At 33.3% G+C, this 24,905-nt stretch overlaps 1 protein-coding gene across 1 annotated transcript in view; it reads left to right on the top strand.

Moving 5' to 3' along the window:
* The window catches only part of HBP1 (HMG-box transcription factor 1), a 39,454-nt gene that overhangs the window by 1,391 nt on the left and 13,158 nt on the right, over positions 1-24,905 (top strand). Inside the window, exons 2-10 of the mRNA XM_074193934.1 lie at positions 3,334-3,517; positions 5,349-5,577; positions 8,196-8,334; positions 8,668-8,779; positions 8,895-9,004; positions 9,671-9,827; positions 11,464-11,608; positions 16,687-17,013; positions 24,412-24,553. Of these exons, the coding sequence (XP_074050035.1) occupies positions 3,334-3,517; positions 5,349-5,577; positions 8,196-8,334; positions 8,668-8,779; positions 8,895-9,004; positions 9,671-9,827; positions 11,464-11,608; positions 16,687-17,013; positions 24,412-24,553 (1,545 nt within the window). The remainder of the gene's footprint in view (positions 1-3,333; positions 3,518-5,348; positions 5,578-8,195; positions 8,335-8,667; positions 8,780-8,894; positions 9,005-9,670; positions 9,828-11,463; positions 11,609-16,686; positions 17,014-24,411; positions 24,554-24,905) is intronic.

The following is a 24,905-nucleotide window of genomic DNA, read 5'->3' as shown; positions in this document are numbered from 1 at the left end:
CTGTAAATATTAGTTATTATTTGGTTTTTTGAATTAAATTTAGATTTTTTTGTTGTTGTTATATGACGCTGTTTCCAAAAGGTTGAATTTGAACAACTCTGATTTCTAGTCTTTGAATAATCATACACATTTATTTGTTTATTTTGTGCCCACGATGGTATTATTCTAAGGTCAATTAAGAGGCTGATGAATTAAGAGATTGTTTATGTTGTTTACTTTTATCCCACCTTTTTGTAACCCCATTTGGGATTTTCTCAGCAAAGACGTTGAAGTGGTTTGCCATTTTGTTCTCTAGCACATTTTACAGATGAACTGAGACAAACGAAGTTAAGACTTGCCCAGGATCTCCTGATTCCAGGACCATTGCTTTGTATCCATTGCCATCTAGCTGCCCCAGATGTCTCTGATTTCAGAGAGCTTTCTCGTTTAATTGTCACAACTGTTCTTTTAGAACTGGTCTTAATAGCCTCATATATCTACATAAACTAGAACTAAAACTTAAGACTTTGTCTAGGGTCCTTTCCATGACACTCTTCTTATATTACAAGCAATTTTCAGTATTTGTGCATCACTTCAAGATTTACATAGCAGTTGACTACATCATCTCATCTGATCCTCTTGACATTTTCATGACAATAAAAGTAGGAATATTTTACAGATGAGAAAACACGTAGGCAAGGTTATATGACTTATAACTGTGGCAGAGTCAGGATTCAAACTAAGTCCCTCTGATTCCAAATTAGTATTCTTTCAGTTGTCCCACAGATGATATATATGTGAAGGATGTGTCACTTCAAGGAGATGGAGTCAGTGATTAGAATGATTCTTTAATGAAGTTTAGTACCTTTTAGGTTTCTGCTGAAACAGTTTGTAAGCAGGTATTGTTGAAGAGAGTGAATAAATTGACCAAAACTAATAAAACTTGGAAGTTTATTTTCTATCCTATGTCTTTTCTGATGCCTTTTGCTTTCTGTGCCTAATGAAATTAAAAGCATTACTAAACCTATTAAGCAAGAAGAAAAATTTCAGTGCATTTTCATTAGTCCAGAACACTTGACAATTGTATGTTTTGATTTTTTTTAAGAAGTTTTTCATTTTGTATCCCCAGCGTCTTGTGCATATTAGATACTTATTTTTTTGGATTGAATTGGTATGTATGTTGTAGTCAAAGGACTTCTTTTGATACATATTGTCAAGTTGATAGTCCATAGGGGAAGTATTCCGATTGAGTGAATGCAGAGGAAAGTTTGTTACCCTTAGTTAATCTTAAAGCAGATAAATACTAAGTTTCTTTGAAAAACGTTGAAAGATTTTGCAAAGAATTTCTTGGCACCCTCTTCTAACACTTAGGCTGATCCTCAATTAAAAAATGTTCTGTGTATAAATTAAAGAAATTCATTAATCTGAGATTTTCATGCTAACTTGGGAAAATCATTGTAAACAGGTTGAAGAGGCATTTTCACCATGGATAGTGTATGCGGGACCTGCAGTTGGAAAAGTTTGCATTCACTTGTAGCCTCAGACACTTAATCATCCTGTGACTCTGGGCAATTCACTTAACTTGTTTTGCCTCAGTTTATTCTATAAAACGGGGTTAATTGCACCTGCTTCACAGAGCTATTGTTTGGAAGACATGGTAATTACTTGGCAAATATCTCAAAGAGTCTGGCATATATATATATATAGTAATGCTTAATAAATGCTTATTCCCTCTCCTTCATATAGTATAGATTAAGAGTAGAAGGTCATGTAGGAGGTCATCTTGTCCATCAACTTCATTTTATAGATGAGAAAAAGAAGGACCAGTTCCAGGGAATGATAAAACCAAAGTTATGCAGATAATGATATATGGGGACTTGAAAGTTGGATTTTGCTGCTGGCTTAGCTATTATGTTCTGTGTTTTATATCTCTTCAAATCAATGGTATAAAAATAACAGTAACAACGACAATTCTGTTCTGTAATGCCCATTATGTGCCAGACATTGTGCTAAGTGCTTTACAAATCTATATTACATTTGAGCTTCGTCATTTGGGCAAAGGGAACTTTTATTTCCTCCTTTAAAAGATGAGGAAATTGAACTAACAAGGTTAAGTGATTTGCCCAGTGTCACTTTTAGCTTTTAAGTGTCTTAGGTTCTATTTGAATTCATCTTTGCAACTCCAGGCCCAGTGCTCTATCCATTGCACCACCTAGCTATTTCATTATTGTTCAGCCTAGAATAGTCAGATTATGATAAAATAAGTGATTTTCCTTTATTTTTAAGAGATGTAATGTCAAAATTTTGTGGTTATTTTAAAATATATTTTCTTGTAAAGCTCTTTTAAGACCTTATTCTTTATAATGTTATTTAAGAATCTTTTTATTTAGAAATTGTAGGAAACAAGTAATGAATTCTATGGATCTAAGAACAAAAAGGATTTTTTTGCAGTATAATATGAATAGTTCACTTATATATGTTGCTTTAAGATGTACAAGATTCAAATTAAACAATGTAGTGGTTAATGCAAATCATGGCATTCTTATTTTATGAAAAAAAGGATACTGATGCTCAGAGAGGTTTGATGACTGGCTTATGGCACTCAACTAAGAAAAATGTTAGGATCAGGATTTGAATATATTTATCCTGACTACATCCAGCTCTCTTTCCAGTACTTCTATGATTTGGTTCCCACTTGCTTTATACTCACTCCCCTTTTAAAGTTTGGGAATAAACCTCACTTATATGATCTTCAAGTAAGACTTCATATTGATAGGTTTCTTACCTCACGTCCCTGTTTTTTTTGTTCCTCTCCCTCAAATTACCATGTGTATATTTACCTATTTTGCATGTTTTATTCCCTACTTCCCCACCAGTAGAATGTAAGCTCTTTGGGGCCAGGGACCGTTTTCATTTTGCTTTTGTGCCTGGCATAGTTCTTGGACTTAGTAAAGTGTTTAACTAATGTTTTGTTCAATTGGATTGTCTTCAAACATAAAGACTCTTTTAAACAAATAATTGGAGATCGGCCCCAGGGTTTTAAGGAATGTTGTTAGGTTAAATAAAATAGTTATATAAGTAATGTCCTTTGCATTCTTTAGAAAGGACTTGTACAAATTCAGCATTATGATAACTTCAGAATCTGACATGTAGATAAAGTTTGCATGTTAATTTTATAGTTGCAGATCAGGATGTATTAGGGAATCTGCCTAAATTTCTGAGGAGCAGTATATGTAGACTTAATAAATGAGTGAGGGGATGCAAGATTATGATGCCTTTGATCTGTTTGTAGTTAAAATTCCCAAGATCACATATCTTGCCATTTTCATTTACATTACTTATTTTTCTTTTAAGTCTGAACACCATAACATGGTGTGGGAAGTGAAGACAAATCAAATGTCTAATGCAGTACAGAAACTCCTGCTGGTAATGGACAAGAGAGCTTCAGGAATGAATGACTCCTTGGAGTTGCTGCAGTGTAATGAGAATTTGCCATCTTCACCTGGATATGCTTCCTGTGATGAACACATGGAGCTTGGTAAACAATTTACTACTTTTCAGAAATTATCCAGGCCTCTCCATAAGATTAAGCATTAATTTTTACATAGCCAGCTCCAGTTCTTACCCTGTAATCTGATCATATTTGTGACTTCCTCCATTAGAAAATTTCCAGATAATTCTATTTTGTGCTTTTAAAATGTGATTTAAAATCAAATTAAAATTTTATTGAACTACATTGAACTGATTATTAAACATTTTTGATCATATCACTCCTACTTAAAAAAGTAGCAATGAGCAGCTTGTTACCTTTCAAATATAGTATAAACTCTTGTCTTTTGAAGACTTCTGCAATATACCTTTCTGGCCTTACCTTATATTACAGTTTGACATACTCTTTTTTCATTGCAAAACTGGACTACTCACCACCACCATGTCATTCTGCCCTCTCTCAGCTTTCAGCTTTTATTCTTGCTATTTCTCATTCCCCAGTTCCTTCCTAGAAGGAATCTTAACTTTCTTGGTTGAAATCTTTCAGGTACTACTTTATCTTTGAAGATTACCTACCCCTTCTTTCATATGAATGTATTCTACTTCATTTTTCAGTATCTAAAATTTTTATTAAGTTTCTGCTATATGTAGAGCTATTTGAGGATCAAATATGATAGTCCCAACCCTTATGGAACTCATAACATTACAGAACGTTCACTTTAGCTTTATTTCCCACTTTGTATTACAATTATTAGTGTATTTATCTCTCCTTTTTGTATCTTTGTTTCTTTAGCACCTGGCATGTTATCTTGCACATTGTTCCTTAATAAATGTTAAGAATTTATGCTTTCCTAACAAATGGAGCCATTCAATGCTTGATCATTTCCAGTTGCAGGTGGAGGAGCAGAGGGGTAGAATGATTCTTCAGTTTGGAGTAGGTTACCAATCCAGTAGGTGCTGTGGGGCCTTACAGTTAAGAATTAAAAACAGAAGATCTGATGGACAGATTCCCTCAGTAGCTTCACTTCATTGACTCCAATTCCTTTTTGTTGTGTAGCCTGAGCCTGAGGGACAGAATCAAGCTTAATTTAATAAATTTAGTGGAAAATTAGGAAATAGATAGTGGCTGAATGTATTGTTTATCATGATTGAGTAGAGGTACACTGATGTGGTATAGTTTTATGAGACAGATTTGGAAAGAGAGACCTGTGATCAGAGTTTCGAGAGATAATATCTTTTAGTTTGGGTTTTAGGAATAGATATTCTGAATGAAAGTTTCAGATGGGATAGCTTTTAATTTCAGAAAAAGGTTTCAAGAAATGTGGGTAAAAATAATGAGAATTAAAGATTTAGAACTAGGAAGATACCTTTAAAAGGTCTCCTACACTAACTCCCTCATTTTATAATGAGACAACTAAGAATCAGAGATGTGGGGTTCTCCCCCTGCCCTTTATTGTTTCTCTATAAACTTTAATATCTAAGTGTAACCAAGGAGATTTATAATGTTATATATTTTCTGTATAGCTTTTTTATGTTACTCCAGTATGAATTGTAAAAATCACCTGTTATGACCCTTTAGATGGTTGTCAAGTATAATAGTTTAGAGAATTAAATTCATTGCTGCATTAATAGATATTTGATCTTTACTCATCTATCAAACTAACATACATATAGTTAAATTTCAAATCTAAACGTTGTTGTTATTCAAGACATAATACAAGGAAAATCATTCCATCTTTAATTTTGAGATTATGATCTTTAATGTTTCCAAATGTTTAATATGGATATTTTACATTGAAAGACTTCTTTTCCCCCAGTTATAATAATGTGCCCTAAATAAATAATTTCTTATGTGCAATTTTGGGTTTACTTGTGTGCAGATGACCTTCCTGAACTTCAAGCTGTTCAGAATGATTCTACCCAATCATCCATATATCAACTTAGTGGAGACATTTCTCATCAAGAATATACAAGGGCACCGTGGAGCCAGAATACCTCAGTCATGTCAGAAAATTCATATTGTGAAAATGAGGTGGATTGGCTGACAGAACTGGCAAACATAGCCACAAGTCCACAAAGTCCTCTTATGCAGTGCTCATTTTATAACAGGTAGGAATGTTGAGTTTATTTTTTAAGAAGAATATAAAATAACCATTTTGCTATTGATAGTTATAAAATGTTTTTCATTTATTAATGTTTTAATTTCCTAGCTTAATTGACCTGTTTATTAGGTTAAATTATGCATTGAACCATACAATTTATTTGGATTAGGGTTTTGGTAGATCAGATTTGTAATAACTCCAGAAATGAACCCCTTCATTAATAATTGTGGTCCTGACCACTGAAAATGAAATCTTTTGGTTTTTCAGTTAAACTTTTATATTTAATTCTTTCTGGATGAATGAACGACATCATTTAAGATAAAATCAAGCTGTTGGGTGTTTTTTGTGTTTACTAAAATTAGGCAACACAATTATTTTCATGTTACCAACATCTTACCAGCCCTTTCCTTATTTTTCTTGGAAATGACATTTCTTTTGGCTTAAAGAAATGTGGTGATCCTAATCATTAGCTTATTAATATTAACCTGCAGCATTGTTTCTTTCATCTGTTATCTATAGGCCTATGCTAGTTTACTTGGTTGCTTTGTAGCTTAAAAATCAGTATTCCAACATTTCCTATGCAATATGTCAGAGGTTCCACAATTTTTAGTTAATTATTTTTATTTTTTAAAAGTTTTTGCAAGGCAAACAGGGTTAAGTGGCTTGTCCAAGGCCACACAGCTAGGTAATTATTAAGTGTCTGAGGGCCAGATTTGAACTCAGGTACTCCTGACTCCCGGGCCGGTGCTCTATTTAATGCACTACCTAGCCACCCCATAGTGAAATGGAAGTAATCCCCTTTTTTTTTTAGGTTTTTTTCCCAAGGTAATGGGGTTTAGTGACTTGCCCAAGGCCACACAGCTAGGTAATTATTAAGTGTCTGAGGTCAGATTTGAACTCAGGTACTTCTGACTCCAGGGCTGGTGCTCTATCCACTGCACCACCTAGCTGCCGAGTTAAATAATTATTAAAATTAGACCCTCCTTTGGTCTATTCTCAAGCACCAGATTCCATGGGTAGATAAATCAGTAATCTACTTTTTAAAACTATTGTAATGAATGGAACAAGGATCAAATCAATCAAAGGCATCTTTTTTAAAAAATGGATTATTTTTTTTACTTGTTTAGTATTTCTTGTTAGAAAATAAACCAGAAAAAAAAGAAAATAAGCCAGAGTGTCATCTGCCAAGATAATGGGATTTATCCTTGTTTTAGTTATTATAAACTAGAGCATGGGGCAGCTTGGTAGGCATGGAGTTCAAAGCTGGTCTCAGACACTCTAGCTGGGTGACCCTGGATAAATTATTTCAGCCTCTTGGCCTCAGTTTCCATATCTGTAAAATGCATTAGAGAAGGAAATGGCAAAGCACTCCAGTGTCTGCCATGAAAACTCAAAATGGAGTCATGAAGAGTCAGACACAATTGAAAGGATTAAACAGTAGCAACCAACAAACAGGCTCTTACAGAAATGGAAATGACATTTAAATTTTAGCACAATTACAGAATCCCACCAAAGATTGTGTGTATGTGCGTTTGCATTTGCACATGAAAGCATGTGCCTGTGCACATGGGGGTACTGGAGGAATGGTATAGCCATGTCATCTCTCATGTGAAGGATTCCTAGCAGAATCCTGTTGTTCCCAGAGCTGAGTAACTTCAGAAGCTCCCACTCTGCCATATGGTCAATAGTCAAATATTTATTAAATGCTTACTTATGGAATTTACTATTATAAAATGGAGTAAACTTTTCAGAAGAAAATAAATACAAACAAGCATTTAAGGAGTATGCTGTAAAGATACGAATTTATTCTCTGCAGAATTTTCTGTGCTTCCCCTTTTTCCCCCAGGGAACAAGATGGAAAGGCAGGCTCAGCTGTCTTGACTGCCTTTGTTAAACACTAAATCATTGACTGTTTTAAGTCATTTTTTATATCATGTTCAAAATCTTTTAATTATTGATATTTGATTGTCTGAAGTTGTAACTGGGTAATACCAAAGAGGACTGGTTAATTTCACATTATTCATGCAGAGATGAAGGATGAAGCAACAGGTAAAAAACAGGGTTTCATATGCATTCATCATATCAGGAAAAACGAGAACATAATTTTTCTTTTATTTAAGGCAATAGGGTTAAGTGACTTGCCCAAGGTTACACAGCTAGGCAATTATTATGTGTCTGAGACTGGATTTGAACTCAGGTACTACTCCTGACTCCAGGGCCAGTGCAGCACTGCCCTGGAGTCAGGAGTACCTTACATTTTGAGTTGTGTATTCATGAGGGTAGGGTGGGAAGCAGATAGGGAACTCCAGCACCTGGAAAATCCTTCAGAAAGAAGGTATAAATATGGATAAAATGATATGCTGAAAAAATATTTGGTGCCTAAAATGTGAGGACATGAACAAGACATTAGGTATTTAGAAATGAACATGGGGATAGGCTTTGTTAATTTTGGGGAATATAATAACATAAAGTATATAATATATAGGCATCTTACTTCTCTTCAACTGCATTTTCCAAATAAGGATTTTGTGCAATATTAGATTTTGATTGTGAAATAACTTTTGTCAAGAGAAAAAAGTTGATTTGAAGAACACAGTTTTTAAAGCTAAAAATGCTTCATTTTAGATCATCTCCTGTACACATCATAGCAACTAGCAAAAGTTTACATTCCTACGCACGTCCTCCACCAGTGTCTTCTTCCAAGGGTGAGCCTACTTTCTCTAATCATCATTGGAAGGATGAAGCATCAGTAAGACATGAAAGGGTGAGTTTGTTTGTTGAGGTTAAAAAAGTTGACAAAAGAACCATTGAATTCTTTTTTTTTTTACTTTAAAAAAGATACTTTTTTTTTCTTTTCCTTCAGTGGTTTGTGAACTTATACTTGTGAAATGTTGATGTATTCTTAATGTACTGGGGTGTATATGATGCTTTATACATTTTGAGAAAGTGGGAGAAAGTATAGCCTCCAAGAAATGAACTTTTTAGAGGACTCCATGTTTCTTTCTGTTTAGAGAAAATACTATATGTAATATCTATTTGCTGATTGCAAGCATTAGTAATTTATATAAAAATGTTTGGTTTTTCTCTTTTTTTTTAGGCAAGTAGTGAATCAGAGTCTGGAATTTTCTGCATGTCCTCCCTCTCAGATGATGATGATCTGGGATGGTGCAATTCTTGGCCTTCCACTGTGTGGCATTGTTTTTTGAAAGGTATGTATGTGGTATGTTGTTTTTTGAAAGGTATGTTATGTGGTATGTTTTGCAGATTCTGCCCTTGTAAGACATCATTTCAATATTTGGATTTCCTGTTCAAATTAAATTTCAGGCACTCGTCTATGTTTTCACAAGGGGCGCAATAAAGAATGGCAAGATGTTGAAGATTTTGCCCGATCTGAGAGCTGTGAGAGTGAAGATCTCCCTGTGGGTACCCAAAAGGTAGGGCTTTAATTCTTTACAGTTTAGATATTTCTGAAATAGTATTTTCATTTCCTTAGGCTATGATCCAGAAGTAATATGGAAAGATATATTCTAGTTATTTTCATTTTAATACAGTACATATTTTAGGTGGCAATTTCTTGGTAGTATATTTATAATTATATACCTTTACCATTACAGTAGTAAGGAGTTAAATGAGGGAGTGATGAGAATTTTTTTTGCCTTAAAATTCATATTTTGGGGTGGCTAGGTGGCGTAGTGGATAAAGCACCGGCCTTGGAGTCAGGAGTACCTGGGTTCAAATCTGGTCTCACACACTTAATAATTACCTAGCTGTGTGGCCTTGGGCAAGCCACTTAACCCCATTTGCCTTGCAAAAATCTAAAAAAAAAAATTCATATTTTCATTATGCTAAATGTAGTTTTACATACTATGAAGAGTACACTGATTCATATTTGGAAAAGAGAATGAGCGAGAGATGGCACATCAGCATTAAAATTTTACCTTAAGTAATCCACAAAAAGGAGGATTCCCAAATTTAATGAATTACTTGAGAATTAATTGCCTTTATTTACTTCTTGACAAATGCATGTAAAAAAACCATGGAAATTTTATACACTGCTGGTTAGCATGTTTGTTTCATTCATACTGTACATATTTTCTCAGGGTTATGGTTCTGATGGTCTAAAGTTGTTATCACATGAAGAAAGTGTTTCATTTGGCGAATCTGTACTGAAGTTGACTTTTGATCCTGGTACAGTAGAAGATGGTTTACTTACTGTTGAGTGTAAACTGGACCATCCTTTCTATGTTAAAAATAAAGGTATGGTAGATAATACTTTTTCCAAAGTAAACATCTTTTCATAGTGTCTTATGACTTTGTTGATTTTGTAGGTGTAATGGTTCATTTATTTATTCGTTTAAATAACAGCAGCTTGTAAATATAATTGCATTTTTGCATATAAATGACTTTAATATTTACTTTTCTGTTAGCGGGCGTATTAAAAATCATTATCATAATTATACTTAGGATATGTGTATATATTTCACATACGTGTGTGTATATATACATATATATACACATATATACACACAAAGATATAACTTGGTACTCAGCTATGTTTTGTCATTTACTCATTAATGCCTATAAGCAAATGTTTATACATTTTTTCTTTTATATGGTTATAAACTTTTGAGGAATAGGATGGGGTTAGGATCAGGCCTGTGATTTCACTGCTTTGGGGAACTTTTAGTGTGGAAATTCTCTAATTCAGATCAGTTTGAAAGCCATCTACAGCCCAAGAGTTTTATAGAGTTGAGAGGCTGAGGAACTGGTGCCGGAGCCCATAGCTCTGGGCATTGGATGTGGGACCTGAAGGGCTTCCTGGTTTGGGGGCTGCCTCTCTATCCATTCTGTCATTGCCTTTTAGTTGTGGTCATGTAATGTCATATTTAATATAATGTAGAGGCAATGTTGCTTAGTGGATAGAGTGCTCCACTTGGATTCAGGAAGACTAAATCCCACCTCTGATGTTTCACCAGCTTTGTGACTTTGGAAAGGACTCTGCTCCTCCTCATGTCTCAGGCATCTCTCTAGTACTTACCTAATAAATCATAGACTGGTTGTGGACATTAATCACTAATGAAATAACAGGTCCTTTGTATATTCACACATAAGTCATAGGATGATGTCCTCTACTTCCACTTTCTTCACCTTGCATATATAAACCTTAAAAAATTTTAAATTCTCATAATTTTTAATGTCATTACAGTATTCTTTTACGTTAATATACCATTCAAACCATTTATGAATTGTTGAAATTTGTTTTTAGCTTTTTGCTATTAGCAATAATGCTATTAAGTAAATTTTTGAATAGTTCTTTTTAATAAGTTTTAAAAGTAAATTCTCAATCAAAGAGTATGATTTTTTTTTGTGATTCATGATTAAAATTGCCTTCCACAAAGATTCTACTTGCAATGAAAATATGGGTATTATCTGGTATGTTCTAGTGAATAGTGACTTTATAATCAGATAATCTGATTGGTAATAGTACCATATTTGAATCAATAATTTTTAGAGAAGTAGATTATGATAAATACATTTAGCACTATTATTATGAAAAACACAATTTAATCTTAAATATTTGAGAAAGTATTTACTTTGCTGAAATCCTGATGTCATCATTATGAATAGCAACCATTATTTTGTGCTAGATTTGTTAACATTAATTTCATGGAGAAAATAATTACCTAGAGCTAATAATCAGCATTAGAAAAAAAATTCATCTGTCTTTAACAGTTGATTTGACATTTTGGGGTGTGTGTGTGTATACATATACACATATACACACATAGACATGTAAACTATCTGAAATAAAAAAAGATGCATTGGGGGGAAGGGGAACAATAAATCAGGTTTAGCATCAGTGTGCTTATGTTACTATTATATACAACTATAGGTTGGTCATCATTTTATCCAAGCCTGACTGTGGTTCAGCATGGCATTCCATGCTGTGAAGTTCATATTGGCGATGTATGTCTACCTCCAGGACACCCCGATGCCATTAATTTTGATGATTCAGGTGTTTTTGATACATTTAAAAGGTAATCTTGGACTCATTCTTTTTTTAAAATTTTAAATAACATTTTGTAATAGTTGCTTGTAGTATTAAGACAAATATTTACAGGTGCATAGAAACCTTCAAGACTTTATAAAACATCAAAGAAAATGTGTTAGGGAGAAATACCAAAGTAATAAAATTAAATGAAGTTGTTAGGGGAAAATAAAATAAGAAATTTGGAGATGTGTAGAGTCATTTAGGAAAGGGGTTGAATCTATTAAAAACCTTTAAAATTTGAATTGTTGTGTCATTTAGCAAGCATTTATCAGGCTCCTACAACATGCTAGGCACCATTCTAGGCACTGAGGACATGAAGACAAAAGTGAAAGTTCTTGTTCTCAAGGAACTTATATTCTGTCAGGAAGACAATGCACACAATAAATACAGGGAATTGGGGTGAGGGAGGGGAAACCACTAGCAGTCAGAAAGACCATGCACAGGAGGTGGTGTTTAGAGATGAGTTTTGAAGGAAATTAAAGATTCTGAGGTGAAAAGAGTACGCTTTCCCTGCATGGAAAGACAGCCAAGACACAGCCCCAAGTTGTATCTGGGGAGGAGCAGCCCATATTCAGTCTGTCTGAACCCCAGGTAATTTGTGAAGGAGCATTATAAAGAAGATGCAAGCAGAAGAGTTCCATAGTTAGACCTTTGCTTTAGGATTGGTAGTATTATAGAGAATGGAGTGGAGAAGGTAATTGCAATAGTCCAAATTGATAGTGGTATGAGAAAGGAGAGATGCGGAGGTTAAATTGATGACACATGGAAAATGGATGTGGGACGGGGCGGCTAGGTGGCACAGTGGATAAAGCACCGGCCCTGGAGTCAGGAGTACCTGGGTTCAAATCTGGTCTCAAACACTCAGACCTAGCTGTGTGGCCTTGGGCAAGCCGCTTAACTCCATTGCCTTGCCAAAACCTAAAAAAAAAAAAATGGATGTGGGGAATGAACTGAGCATGAAGGATGGAGAGAGGAGGGGTATACTTGGCAGAAGTTTAGAAGACAATTGATTTTGAGGAGATAGTAGATTCTGTTTTATTATCTCAATTGTATTTATGGATATGTTGTATCCCCTTCATTAGACTGAAAGTTCTTTAAAGGTAGAGCCTGCCTGCTGTGTTTTTCTTATATTTCTACCATCCAGTTTTGCTGCCTTATAAAAAATAGGAGCTTAATAAATGCTACTGAGTTGAATTGAATTAAACAGATCAGCTCTGAGGATAGATCAAAATTTTGTTCTTTTGCCATTTTTAAAAATCTCATCTTTAGAAATGCCTTAAAAATGATGCACCAAATATTTAGGGACTTTAGTTGCTTGAAGAAAATGTGCATCAAATCATATTTTAATTCTTCTCTTCTATGGTTGGTCACAGAGAGAGAGAGGGGATGGCAGGTGAATAGCCAGCATGCTTCACTGTTATCATTGGGATATCAAGAGAGGAAGGATGTGAGTGTTAGGTGGCCACATAGAGCTTAATGAACAAGAGATATGGAAAAGCAAAAGATAGGTTGTGGTCTTCATTAAAGAGAACATTCAAATTGATGAGATTTGAATATTTTCCTGTCAAATAAGAACTGGCTCATAACCTGTGTTCTATGAGTCAGTGAAATACCTAGATTTATGTTACAAGCTACACTTATTTTCATAGCTGAATTACTTTTTAAAGCAAAGGAATTCTCATTATGGGCTAGAATGATTCTATTCTTTAGAGGCTTCCATAAAAGGAAATTAACAGTTCAATTTAAGAACTTAGTGTAGTAACTGAGGAAAGTCTTTAGAATATTTAAATTAAATTTATATTGTAATGGAATTTATTATATAGAGATAAGAAGTTCATAAATTGCTGTTGTTATCCACATTTTACAGATGGAGAAACTGGGGCAAATATAGTAAGTCCAAGATCACATGACTAGTTAAGTGTATGAAGGTAGATTTGAACTTGTTTTCCTGATTACAGGTCCAACACTGTACCTTTTAGGTGCTACTTTGGTGTGTAAATTTTGGAATGAATTCTGTTTAGGAAAAGAAAAAAACAAAAAATATACTCCATAGAACAAGAAGGCAAACTAAATGACAAACTAAGGAGATATCTAAATTGCTTCCATGCCAAATGTAAAATAAGGAGTTATTGGAAAAAGTTCTAGCTATCTCACATCTGGGAAAGATAAGTAATAAATAGGTGTGATAATAAACAGGGTACTTTACTGGAAAGCAGTAGAAATTTAGATGATATAAGCATGTTTTAATTGACCTTACAACAAGGCATTGCTAATTGCCATCTTCTGAGTATTGGACACATTTGAGACTTTTCCCTTGGTCAAACCAGCATTTCTATTTATGAAAATGGAATTTGTTTTTAATTTCCTAGAGTTTGTAAATATAAAAATATTTTTTAAAAACTTGTTCCATATGTTTCATAGGTTTCTTTTAGTTAGAATTATAAAAATTACATAATTAAAATATTTCAGATTTTTTACTTATTTGAGTTTTCACCTAGTTGTGAAGTTGGAGATCCTTAAATACAGTTGGAGGGAAACCCCAAACTTGAATTACTGATATGCTGTGCTTCTGCCACTAGAGGGCAGGGTAACCAAATCTTTTTTTACTCTAGACTGGGTATTTTGAAATACAATTATTTTTCATACCATTAAAGCCAGAAGAGACCCTTACGTGATTTGCCCAAAATAAAACAAATGGAAGAAAGAAGATTTGAATCTGGTCCTCTGATTCCAAATTCAAGGTCACATGGGACCTTGAAAAACTTCAGTCCTGACTAGTGGGTTTTTCCTATTATACATTAGAATTTTAAAAAACGTTTTATTAAGGTATGCTAAGGATAGTTTGTGTTTTCTGTTGTTTATAAATCTAGAGAAGATTCAATTTTTTAAAAATCACAAATCTGAAAATGCTTATTTTTAGAAAAAGTTTGTATTGATGTGCAAACATCATTGCTTATTGTTTAAATGTTTCTTACCTATAAGCTTCCCATAGCTTTTGAATTTTGACCATACTGTAATTTGTTAGCAAGTTTATTTAAATTATTCATAAAAATAATTACATGTAATCCAATCAATAGCGTCACCTAGTTAAGTTACCTTGCACAATAATTTTGTAGGAAGAAGAGTACAATTTAAAGTAAGATTTTTTTTTCCTGAAGTTTTTGGATGTAATAATGTTAAATCACAATGTTTGAATATTAGATGTTTGATGCTCCAGTGAAAATTATGTTCCCACTTTTGTTGTGCTATTTGCAGCAATGGGTGGCAATTACATTTATTTACTTTGTCTTGATTTTATTTATAACAATATCTACTGGTCTTCTAGAAATGTGTACTTCCTCTTCAAAATTCTGACACACAGCACTTGTTTTTCTTGATTCGTTACTAGGTTATTTTTAAAAGGGTAGAAAAGTAGAAATTGGGTTCCATACATATAACTGAAATGAGATTTCACACCCAAAAATATGTAATAAGGGAAAGCCAAGAATTGACACAAGGCCCAATAATGTTAGTAAAGAGACTTAAGTCATCCGTAGGTTGTTATTTATATTAGTGGTGACTCTATGTATGATTATGATTTCTTCTTGCATTGTTTATTATAACAATGTGCTTTATCTGAATAATAGGGTATGCACATCATTGAATTTTCTAGATAATTGAAGCTTTGTTTTTATTTGTGTGTATCTGACTTTTTGTGGGGTTTTCTTGATGATTTGCCATTTCCTTCTCCAACAAATTAAGACAAATGGAAGTGACTTTCTCAGGGTCACAGCTAGTAAATATCTTAAAGCTGGATTTGAATTCAGGATCTTCTGATTTCACTGAGGCACCTAGCAACCTCCACTTGAAACTTAAATGAAACTTAAAAATTGGAATAATTTCCCATCAAAACCTTTCTAAAATGTCACATACTGCTCTGCTTTTATAAACAATTTACTTAACATAACTTAAACTTTTTGATTATGTAAATCATCTTATGAATGTTGTTTATTATATTTAGTCAAAAAAACTATTTAGACCCTTTGAGGGTTATTTGGAGTAAGACTTTTTATCCCAGACTATATTTCATAATTTCTATATTAGTTTTCTAGAGTTTTGGTGTCATTGTGCCTGTTAAATAGATCAAGAGCTCAAGAGTTCTTACCTTTTTGTCATGAACTGGGGATCTTTTCTCAGAATAGTCTTTAAATAAATAAGTTTCAATTATTTAAACTTCAGTTTGAGGCTAGTGAAAATAAAGCTGTATTTTTTTTCCTATCCAAATTTGTGAACTATCCTGAAATCTAAGGGCTCTTTAGAACTCAGATTAAGAACTTTTGTTCTAGAACAGATCAAATTCATGGGCCATCTTTATAGCTTGATTAAAATTTGTTTTGAGATAGTATACAAACAAAATAAAAACACAGTATAAAGTAATATTTACATTTTTAAATTGTCAATATATAGCCTTCAGGAATCCTTATTTCTATTTGAATTTGACATCCCTGCTCTAGAAGACTTCCATCTCTTTTCCCATGCTTCCTTAAATATTTTGTTCCTAAGATGTTGTGGTTTAGGGAACTAGATAACCAATTTTGTTAAAGTAAATGTGTTCTGAAGAGTGTTAATTTGAATGAAATGCAGGAGAATTTAATGGTTACACTACCATCTTAACCGATCAAAAACTTTCTCAAAATAGACCTTGATTTTTAGTAGTATTCTGGCAGATGAGATTCAGATTCCTGAGCTGTTCTATATAATCAGTTTAAGGATAGAAAGGTATGGTGATGTCATTAATGATAGAAAAGTATCAGATATTAAACAAGGCCTAGAAAAAAGTTTGTTATCAATTATATGTTGAGGAGAAATGAATTAGTAAAAAATATATGGCATATTTATTGATTAGAAGCTTAATCTAAGCTAAGTGCTTGGTGTTGCTAAGAAAAAGTCTTTTCTCTAATTGGAGGAATGCCCAAGCAAGTGGAAAAAATAAGACAATTTGAGAAGAATCAGTATTAAAACTGGGGGGGGGGTAGTCTGCATTTAATGACAACAATTTTAATATATTTATTTTTATGATTCTAGTTATGACTTCACACCTATGGATTCATCTGCTGTTTATGTGTTAAGTAGCATGGCTCGTCAGCGTCGTGCATCTTTATCTTGTGGAGGACCTGGTAGTAAGGACTTTGAAAGATCCGAATGCAGCAAAAACTGTGTCTCTGCTGGATCATCACAGCTTTCTTCCAATTCTTTGTACAGTAAAGCTGTCAAAAGCCACAGCTCAGGGACTACAAGTACTGTGAGTGCCACTTCTCCTAACAAGTGCAAAAGACCAATGAATGCCTTTATGCTTTTCGCCAAAAAGTACAGAGTTGAATATACTCAGATGTATCCAGGGAAAGATAACAGGTAAGCAGTAGTTCTGATTATGACAGTTGGTGCTTTTCATTGAAGTTCATCATTACTTGCATGGTTTTCTGTACCTTTCTCTTCAATTTAGTTCAACAAACATTTGTTAAGGGCCTTCTCCAGGTAGAAGAAAACAAAAATGAAAAGTTCCTCCCTCAAGGAGATTATAATATATTGGAAAGATCTTTAGATATCAGATAATATACAAAATTTCTCTGTATGAGATACATGTGAAATTAACCTTAGAAACAAAAAGGTTCCCAAGAAGGGAAGAACTTGCAGACATTGGGGACAGCAATTCCTTAGGCCATTTTGGCTATACTGTATAGTGTTCGAAAAATATATAACCAGTCAAGAAAAATAGAAAAAGTAAATTTGTATGATGAGTGGGGAATCTCTAGAGTTTTAAAGTGGATAGTACTTTATGAGATGTCAGTTGTATAGATAATGACTTAGTGATAAGATTATAATATTGCTGCATCACCAGATCTCCTATGGAGTATTGCTCTTCATAGTAACTGGTTCTCTGGCTACCAGTGAGATACATTATTAACAGGTTCTTCACAGTTTGAAAAACTGGCAATGATGTTATACAGATCTGTCTGGACCTTGATAGACAGGGCTTTTGACAGTAAGTTGTTTTGCAGGGAAATGGAATCATTTTCCCCCCATAGTGAAGATCTTTGCATTGCAATAATTATAAAAGGATAAGGCATCAGAGAGAAATGTAATAAAAATATTAGCTAACAGGGAAAGATAGCATGCTTTAAAATGGAGCGGAATTTAAATTTTTTTTATGGAATTTGTGCTTGGAGACAAATAATGTTAAATAATTAATATTTGTAGTAGTATATTGTAGGATCAGGTAAAATTATAACATTCTAGATCTATTTCATGAATAGTAAAAAGATCTATCTTTAGCGAGCTCTTAGACTTGTATCTGGTAGTGAATGCTGACAATTGGCAGTAGTTATTCACAAAATAGAAAAAGTAACAGTATGTTACTTTTGATGTGATTAGATAATTAGACCTAAATGGTACACAATTTTTAAAAATAAAAATTTTTATCATCAAAAAATGTTTGAGGTCAGTGAATAAATAAAAGTGTTTGAGGGGGCGGCTAGGTGGTGCAGTGGATAAAGCACCAGCCCTGGAGTAAGGAGTACCTGGGTTCAAATTCAGTCTCAGACACTTCATAATTACCTAGCTGTGTGGCCTTGGGCAAGCCACTTAACCCCATTGCCTTGCAAAAACCTAAAAAAAAAATGTTTGAGACAATGACTCAAAAATTTTACCATAATATATATGTTCTTCATACAATTGTGGAATAGGAAGAGGGGTTTTCTCCTTTGTATAAGCAAAAAAGAAAAGCATTAAAACAAAAATAAGACTTTATTCCCTTTTTTCTATCATCATCTTGTCGGGATATTTGGTGTAGTGAGTAGAGAACAGACAACCAATAACCTGACTGACTGAAATCAGTAAACTATTTGTATGTATATTTTGAAAAGTATTTAAAATTCACAAATTAGCTACTTTAGCTAAATGAAAATTTCCTTTAGGGAGTCATTTTCTTTTTTTTTTTTAACTAATATTTTTCACTATTCCAAGAAATAGACCTAGAAAGACAGAGCCAGAAAGGCCATAGTTATATAATAGAAGTAGACATACCAAAGAATGTCTAAATCAAGTTTATTATCATCAGCCAATACATACAAAATTATTTCTATATAAAAAGCATATTTATTTTGTTCAGACTTAAAGTTTTCTGCATTATTCATGTGGCATTCTATATTCATTTTTTCACATTTTGTTTTTATAGGTAAAGCTTACATACACTTGTTTTAATTTCTGATATCAGTGGATAGTCCTATTCTTGCCATATTTGAATTTCACTTTATATTTGTTATCAAAAAGTGCTTTTAAGGGGCGGCTAGGTGGCATAGTGGATAAAGCACCGGCCTTGGAGTCAGGAGTACCTGGGTTCAAATCCGGTCTCAGACACTTAATAATTACCTAGCTGTGTGGCCTTGGGCAAGCCACTTAACCCCATTTGCCTTGCAAAAAAACCTAAAAAAAAAGTGCTTTTAAGTAGATTGGATTTTAAAATCCCAGGTATAATCCCTGTACCTAGAGAGGGGTGTCCAACCCACAACTCAAAGCTCATTCATGCCACATTATTACATTTTAAAAATTCTACTCATTGGTAACAGTGAGTTACAATGTCGTCAGAGAAAAATATTAAATTCTATATGTGGCTCTTGATAAGTTTTTGTTGGGCTGTGGGGCCCAGAAGAATAAAAATTTTGGATACCCACAAGATTGTCATTACCTAGTTATAAGATCCTTGCTTGGTGATAATGTCTCACATTGCAATGACTTGTTTATTTTTGCTGCCCTGAGGTATTGAGACAAAGGACTTTGAACATTGATTGGTTACAGGCAGATACTGACCAAATGCAAATATGCCAAAGACTACTTTGAAGTATTTCCTCCCATCTCTCTCCTAGCTGCTGTCCATGTCCATCTCACTGGCAAATTCCACAGACTCTGTCACTTCTTCCAAATAAACTTCGAGTCCTTTCTTATGTGGGAGAACCATTTTGGCAATTTCATTACATTAGTTCACATCAAGGTGTAAATGACTCTTACTTTTACTTTCCATTATAAAATAAGGACTTAATTTTACCTAAATCAATCTCAGATTTGTGGAATTGGCTGGATTTGAACTCATTCCTCCTCACTCCAGGGCTTGGTGCTCTATCCACTGCACCACCTAGCTGCCCCTGTATTGGATTCTTAAATAATACCAATGTTATATTGTGCTTTTTAATAATTTTCATGCACCCTGTTTTTGAATAATCTATTTCATTTTTTTTCTGAAGATTGATATTTGTTAGTTATCTATCCAATTCAATCAGTATATTTTTAGTGCATAAAAATGGCTGTTATACCTAGAATGTATAGAGAGTAAAAACTGTCACATTTACTATTTAGAAGAAAAGGTTAGTAGAATCTGGTCACCATGCCAGGAATTATAATTGTGGAGTCATTTAAGTTGGATTTTTTTTTTAATTTTGAGATCCATTATGTCCAAAGGGCTATAAAACTGTATTTTTTGATCCAGCAATACCATTACTGAATCTGTAATCCAAATAAAAAAAGGAGGAAAAGGACCTATTTGTACAAAGATCATTATAACAGCTCTTTTTGTGCTGGCTAAGAATTGGAAGTTGAGGGGATGTCCATCAATTAAGAAATAGCTGAACAAGTTATGGTATTGATTGGGTTTTTTTGTTTGTTTTTTAGATTTTTTTCAAGGCAAATGGGGTTAAGTGGCTTGCCCAAGGCCACACCACTAGGTAATTATTAAGTGTCTGAGACCGGATTTGAACCCAGATACTCCTGACTCCAGAGCTGGTGCTTTATCCACTGCGCCACCTAGCCGCCCCTATGGTATTGATTGTAATGGAATATTATTGTGACATAAATGATGAGTAGGCTAAGTTTAGAAAAACCTGAAAAAATTTATGTGAACTGATGTAAAGTGAAGTGAACAGAACCAGGAAAATATTGTACACAGTAATAATAATGCTGTACAAGGATCAATTTGTAAATGACTTAACAATGCTGAAGGACTTAATGTTGAAAAATGCTATCACCAGAAAAAAGAACTGATGGAGTCTCAGTGTAGATCAAAACAAACTATTTATACTTTCTGTAATTATTTGTGTCTTTTTTTTTTAATTCCTTTGGGTCTATCTCTTACAATCATGATTAATATGTAATATGTTTTGCATGATTATATATATATATATATATATATATATATATATATATATATATATGTATATAGCCTATATCCAATTGCTTACTGATAGTAAGGGATAGTAAGGGAAGAAGAGAGAAAATTTGGAACTCAGGATTTTGAAAAAAAAATGTTAAAAATTGTCTACATGTACTTGGAGAAAAAAGGAACTTGTATTTTTTTGAGTTCAAAATTTTCTGCTTCTTTTCTCCCTCCTTAGAAGATATATAGATTATATACGTGCAGTCCATATTAGCCATGTTGTGAAAAGAAAATATAGGACCCCTCCCCTAAAAAAATCACACAGGAAAAATAAAGTATCAAAAATATGCTTTGAGCTGTATTCAAACTCTGTGGTTCTCTCTGTGGACATGGATAGCATTTTTCATCAAAAAGCCTTTGGAATTTTCTTGAATCACAGTATTGCTGAGAATAGCTAATTCTTTTAACAGCTGACCACTGTACAATATTGCTGTTAATATTTATGTACCCTGATTCTGGTCATGTCACTTTGCATCAGTTATAATGAACTTGAATCAATTCTTCCTGGGTTTTTGTGAAACCATTCATTATATAGTATAATATTATTTCTATCACAATATTGTCATTTATATACCACAACTTGTTCAGCTAGTTGTTTTTTTGATGGACATCTTTCTAACTTCAATTCTTTGTCACCGCAAAAAGTGGCTATAAATATTTTTGTATATATGGATTTTTTTTTAAACTTCTTTGAGATACTGATCTAGAAGTGGTATTGCTGAATCAAAGGACATAGCATGAACAGTTTTATAGACCTTTAAGCAGGTTCAAATTGCTCTTCAGAATGGTTGGATCAATTTACAACCTCAGCAGTTAGTGCATTAGTGATGCAGTTTTTTCTAAATCCCTTCAAACATTTGTTATTTGTTATTAGCCACTCTGATGGGTATGAGGCAATACCTCAGTTTTTAAAATTTACCCTTGTATTATGTAATCATTAGTGACTTAAAGCAGTTTCTCATGTGACTAATAGACAGCTTTGATTTCTTCTGAAAACTTAGCTATGCATATCTTTTGACCATTTCTCAAATGGGGACTAATGCATTTTTTATAAATTTGACTATTTTCTTTATATTTGAGAAATAAAGCCTTTAATAGAGAAACTAGGCTATAAAATTTTCTCCAACTTTTCTGCTTCTAATTTTGACTGCATTGGATTTGTTTATACAAAACCTTTTTAAATTTAATTATCCTTCTTAAATCCTGTAAAGTTCTCATGGGTGTGAGATGTCAGTCTGATCCTAGTTTTATATATATGTAAAGGCTCTGAGACTGCTATGTAATAATACCTCTTTACATAGTGCTTCATTAGTTGTAAGATAAGTGGGAAGGGAGTGTCCCCCACTACTTGTTTTCTGAAAGCTGAGAGGTCAATAACTTGTTCAGGGTCATTCAGCTTAACCTATCTAGATCTAAAAAATGATTGGAAATTTAAATTTTCTTTAAATTACATTTACAATTACATTTGAATAACTTGTATTTCTGATCTAAGTAGAGGAAGCTATCTGGATTTTGTGTTGTTTTTTACCTGGATATTAATAATACCTTGCTGAGTCTCCATACTGCCCTGATAATTTTGCCTTTCTTCTGTGAGTGTGAGAAAATGTCACTTACCTTGGTCAAACTCTACTTGGGAAAATATGAGGAATTGAGCAGAGAAGAGGCAGTGCTTTAAAGTAGTGTATATATAACTTACAGCTATCTTTTAAGATAAAAAAGTCAACTTGAAATTGCATGCTAAAGCTTAATTCAAAAATAGTTGATAAATATTAATATTTCATTTTAAGTGAACTCTAGAGAGAAAAATATGAATATTCAAAGAAAGAAGCCAATTATAATATTTATAAATGTGCATCTGATATCACCCAGTATTAATTTAGGTACATGAGCTGTAATCTATGCCTGACTTTGCCATATATATTCATTTCATAGTCTCATTGTGGGAAGAATAAGATATCTGAATATGAATGGAAATTTTTTCATTCCAAAGTGTTCATTTATAAATAAATTAATTACATGCTAACCTTATTTGTCAGTAATTTTAGAAAATGACTTATTGAAACAGATACATATAAACTAGTCAGGTGGGACTTTTAGGACACCCTATCTTATAATCTCTTTAAAATCATACCCTAATTTCTTTTTCTTTTTTAAGAGATCTTGTTCCCAGCCCTTCTGGTTTTCATGTCAGATGGCATATCTGCATTTATCTCCTTTATACATTCTGTCCAGATGCAAAAACCTTTATGTGGTTCTAGCATTATTTATTACAAGTTTCTGGAATAAATAGTACTAATACTATTGTACTAAATAGAAGCAACCTCATATTTGAATTAGGACATGGTAGATATGTTGGACAGGCATGGTATTAGCCACAAATTTCCATCATTGTGTAACCCTAACTCTGCTTTGGAGTGTGTGTGTAGGGTTGTCTCTTTAACTTTTGAATTTCCTATTCAATAAATATTTATTGAGCATAAATGGTATGTATTTTTCTCAAGTGATGACTGAGGAGTACTTAAAATTTTACAAATACCAATTTTTGGAATAAAAACAATTCGATTAAATAAAGCCAGTCATTGAAGGCCACCAGTATAAAGCAATTATAAATTAAAAAAAAAAACAAACGGGGGTGGGGGTACAACTACTATGTATGATTTATAAAAAATTAATTGACTTTTAAAATGTTTCCAATTAGTTTTCTGTAATTTATAAGGGCTTATCCATACCCATTCTTTTGATATTTATAACTATCCCAGTCCTGATTTTTTGACAACTTATTTATGATAGGATAGGTTAAATCAGAAGTGTGTAACCTGAACCAGATTAAAATGTAGTTCTAATGTAGTTTTTTTTTTGCTGGGGGGTGGTGCTAAGTGAGTTGCCAAAGGGCCATACAACTAAGTAATAACTGTCTGAGTCTGGATTTGAACTTGGGTCTTCCTGACCCCAGGGAAGGTGCTCTTATCTACTGTGCCACCTAGCTGCCTCTAATGTAGTTTTAATGTATTAATGTAGAGTTGCAGAGATTCTTTTGTATGTTTAGTAACTCATTTCTATTTAATTTCTAATTAATTTACTTTAATAACTGGTTGAATTTTTTATTATTTTTTTTTTTTTGCAAAGCAGTGGGGTTAAGTAACTTGCCAAGGCCACACAGCTAGGTAATTATGAAGTGTCTGAGGCCAGATTTGAACTCAGGTACTCCTGACTCCAGGGCCAGTGCTCTATCCACTGGGCCACCTAGCTGCCCCTGGTTGAATATTTAAAAACAAAACACATTTACTTTAAACCATAGGCCAATTAGACTCTACCAGTTTAGATTTTATTTTTTTCACAAATTACAATATTGTCCTTTTACCTAATTAGTTTTAAACTCAAGTATGGTTAAAGCTGGTCTTTAAAGCATTAAATCTTTATATTTTATAAGGGAAGATTATTATTGTCTTAACCTTTTTTCTTAAATACATTTGAAAATATTGATTTTTTTCCTATTCAATATTTACATTTTTTACCTCTCTGTAACATTCTGAAAATATGTTTTCCAGAGCCATAAGTGTGATACTTGGTGACAGGTGGAAGAAAATGAAAAATGAAGAAAGGAGAATGTATACCCTAGAAGCCAAGGCTTTGGCTGAAGAACAAAAACGCTTAAATCCTGACTGTTGGAAACGGAAAAGAACCAATTCAGTAGGTTTTAGAGAGTAATTGGGCTATAGATCTCTTAGTGATTATCACTTATCTTCCCAAATTTCTGTTAAATTTTATGGAAGGATATCTGGAATTTTTACATTCTCCTAGCTTATATATTTTATCACTGATAGTGTTTTTCCTCCTATTGAACTGAATTGATCATTTCTCTCCTAGTTTTTATATCCATTATTGCCTATAAAAACATTTAAGACAGGTATCTTTCTTATCGAAACAAATGCTACTTAATCAGTCACTTTGAAGTTGGCCTGAAAATGAGGAATTCCAGGCTATACTCATTATACCTGGATGTGCTAGGAGACAAAAGATTTGACTGAAAGGTGAATGTTGG

This window comes from Macrotis lagotis, chromosome 7 (assembly GCF_037893015.1).
Source record: "Macrotis lagotis isolate mMagLag1 chromosome 7, bilby.v1.9.chrom.fasta, whole genome shotgun sequence".
Lineage (NCBI taxonomy): Eukaryota > Metazoa > Chordata > Mammalia > Peramelemorphia > Peramelidae > Macrotis > Macrotis lagotis.
The sequence above is the reverse complement of the archived record's forward strand: the minus strand, read 5'-3'. Positions and strand labels throughout refer to the sequence as shown.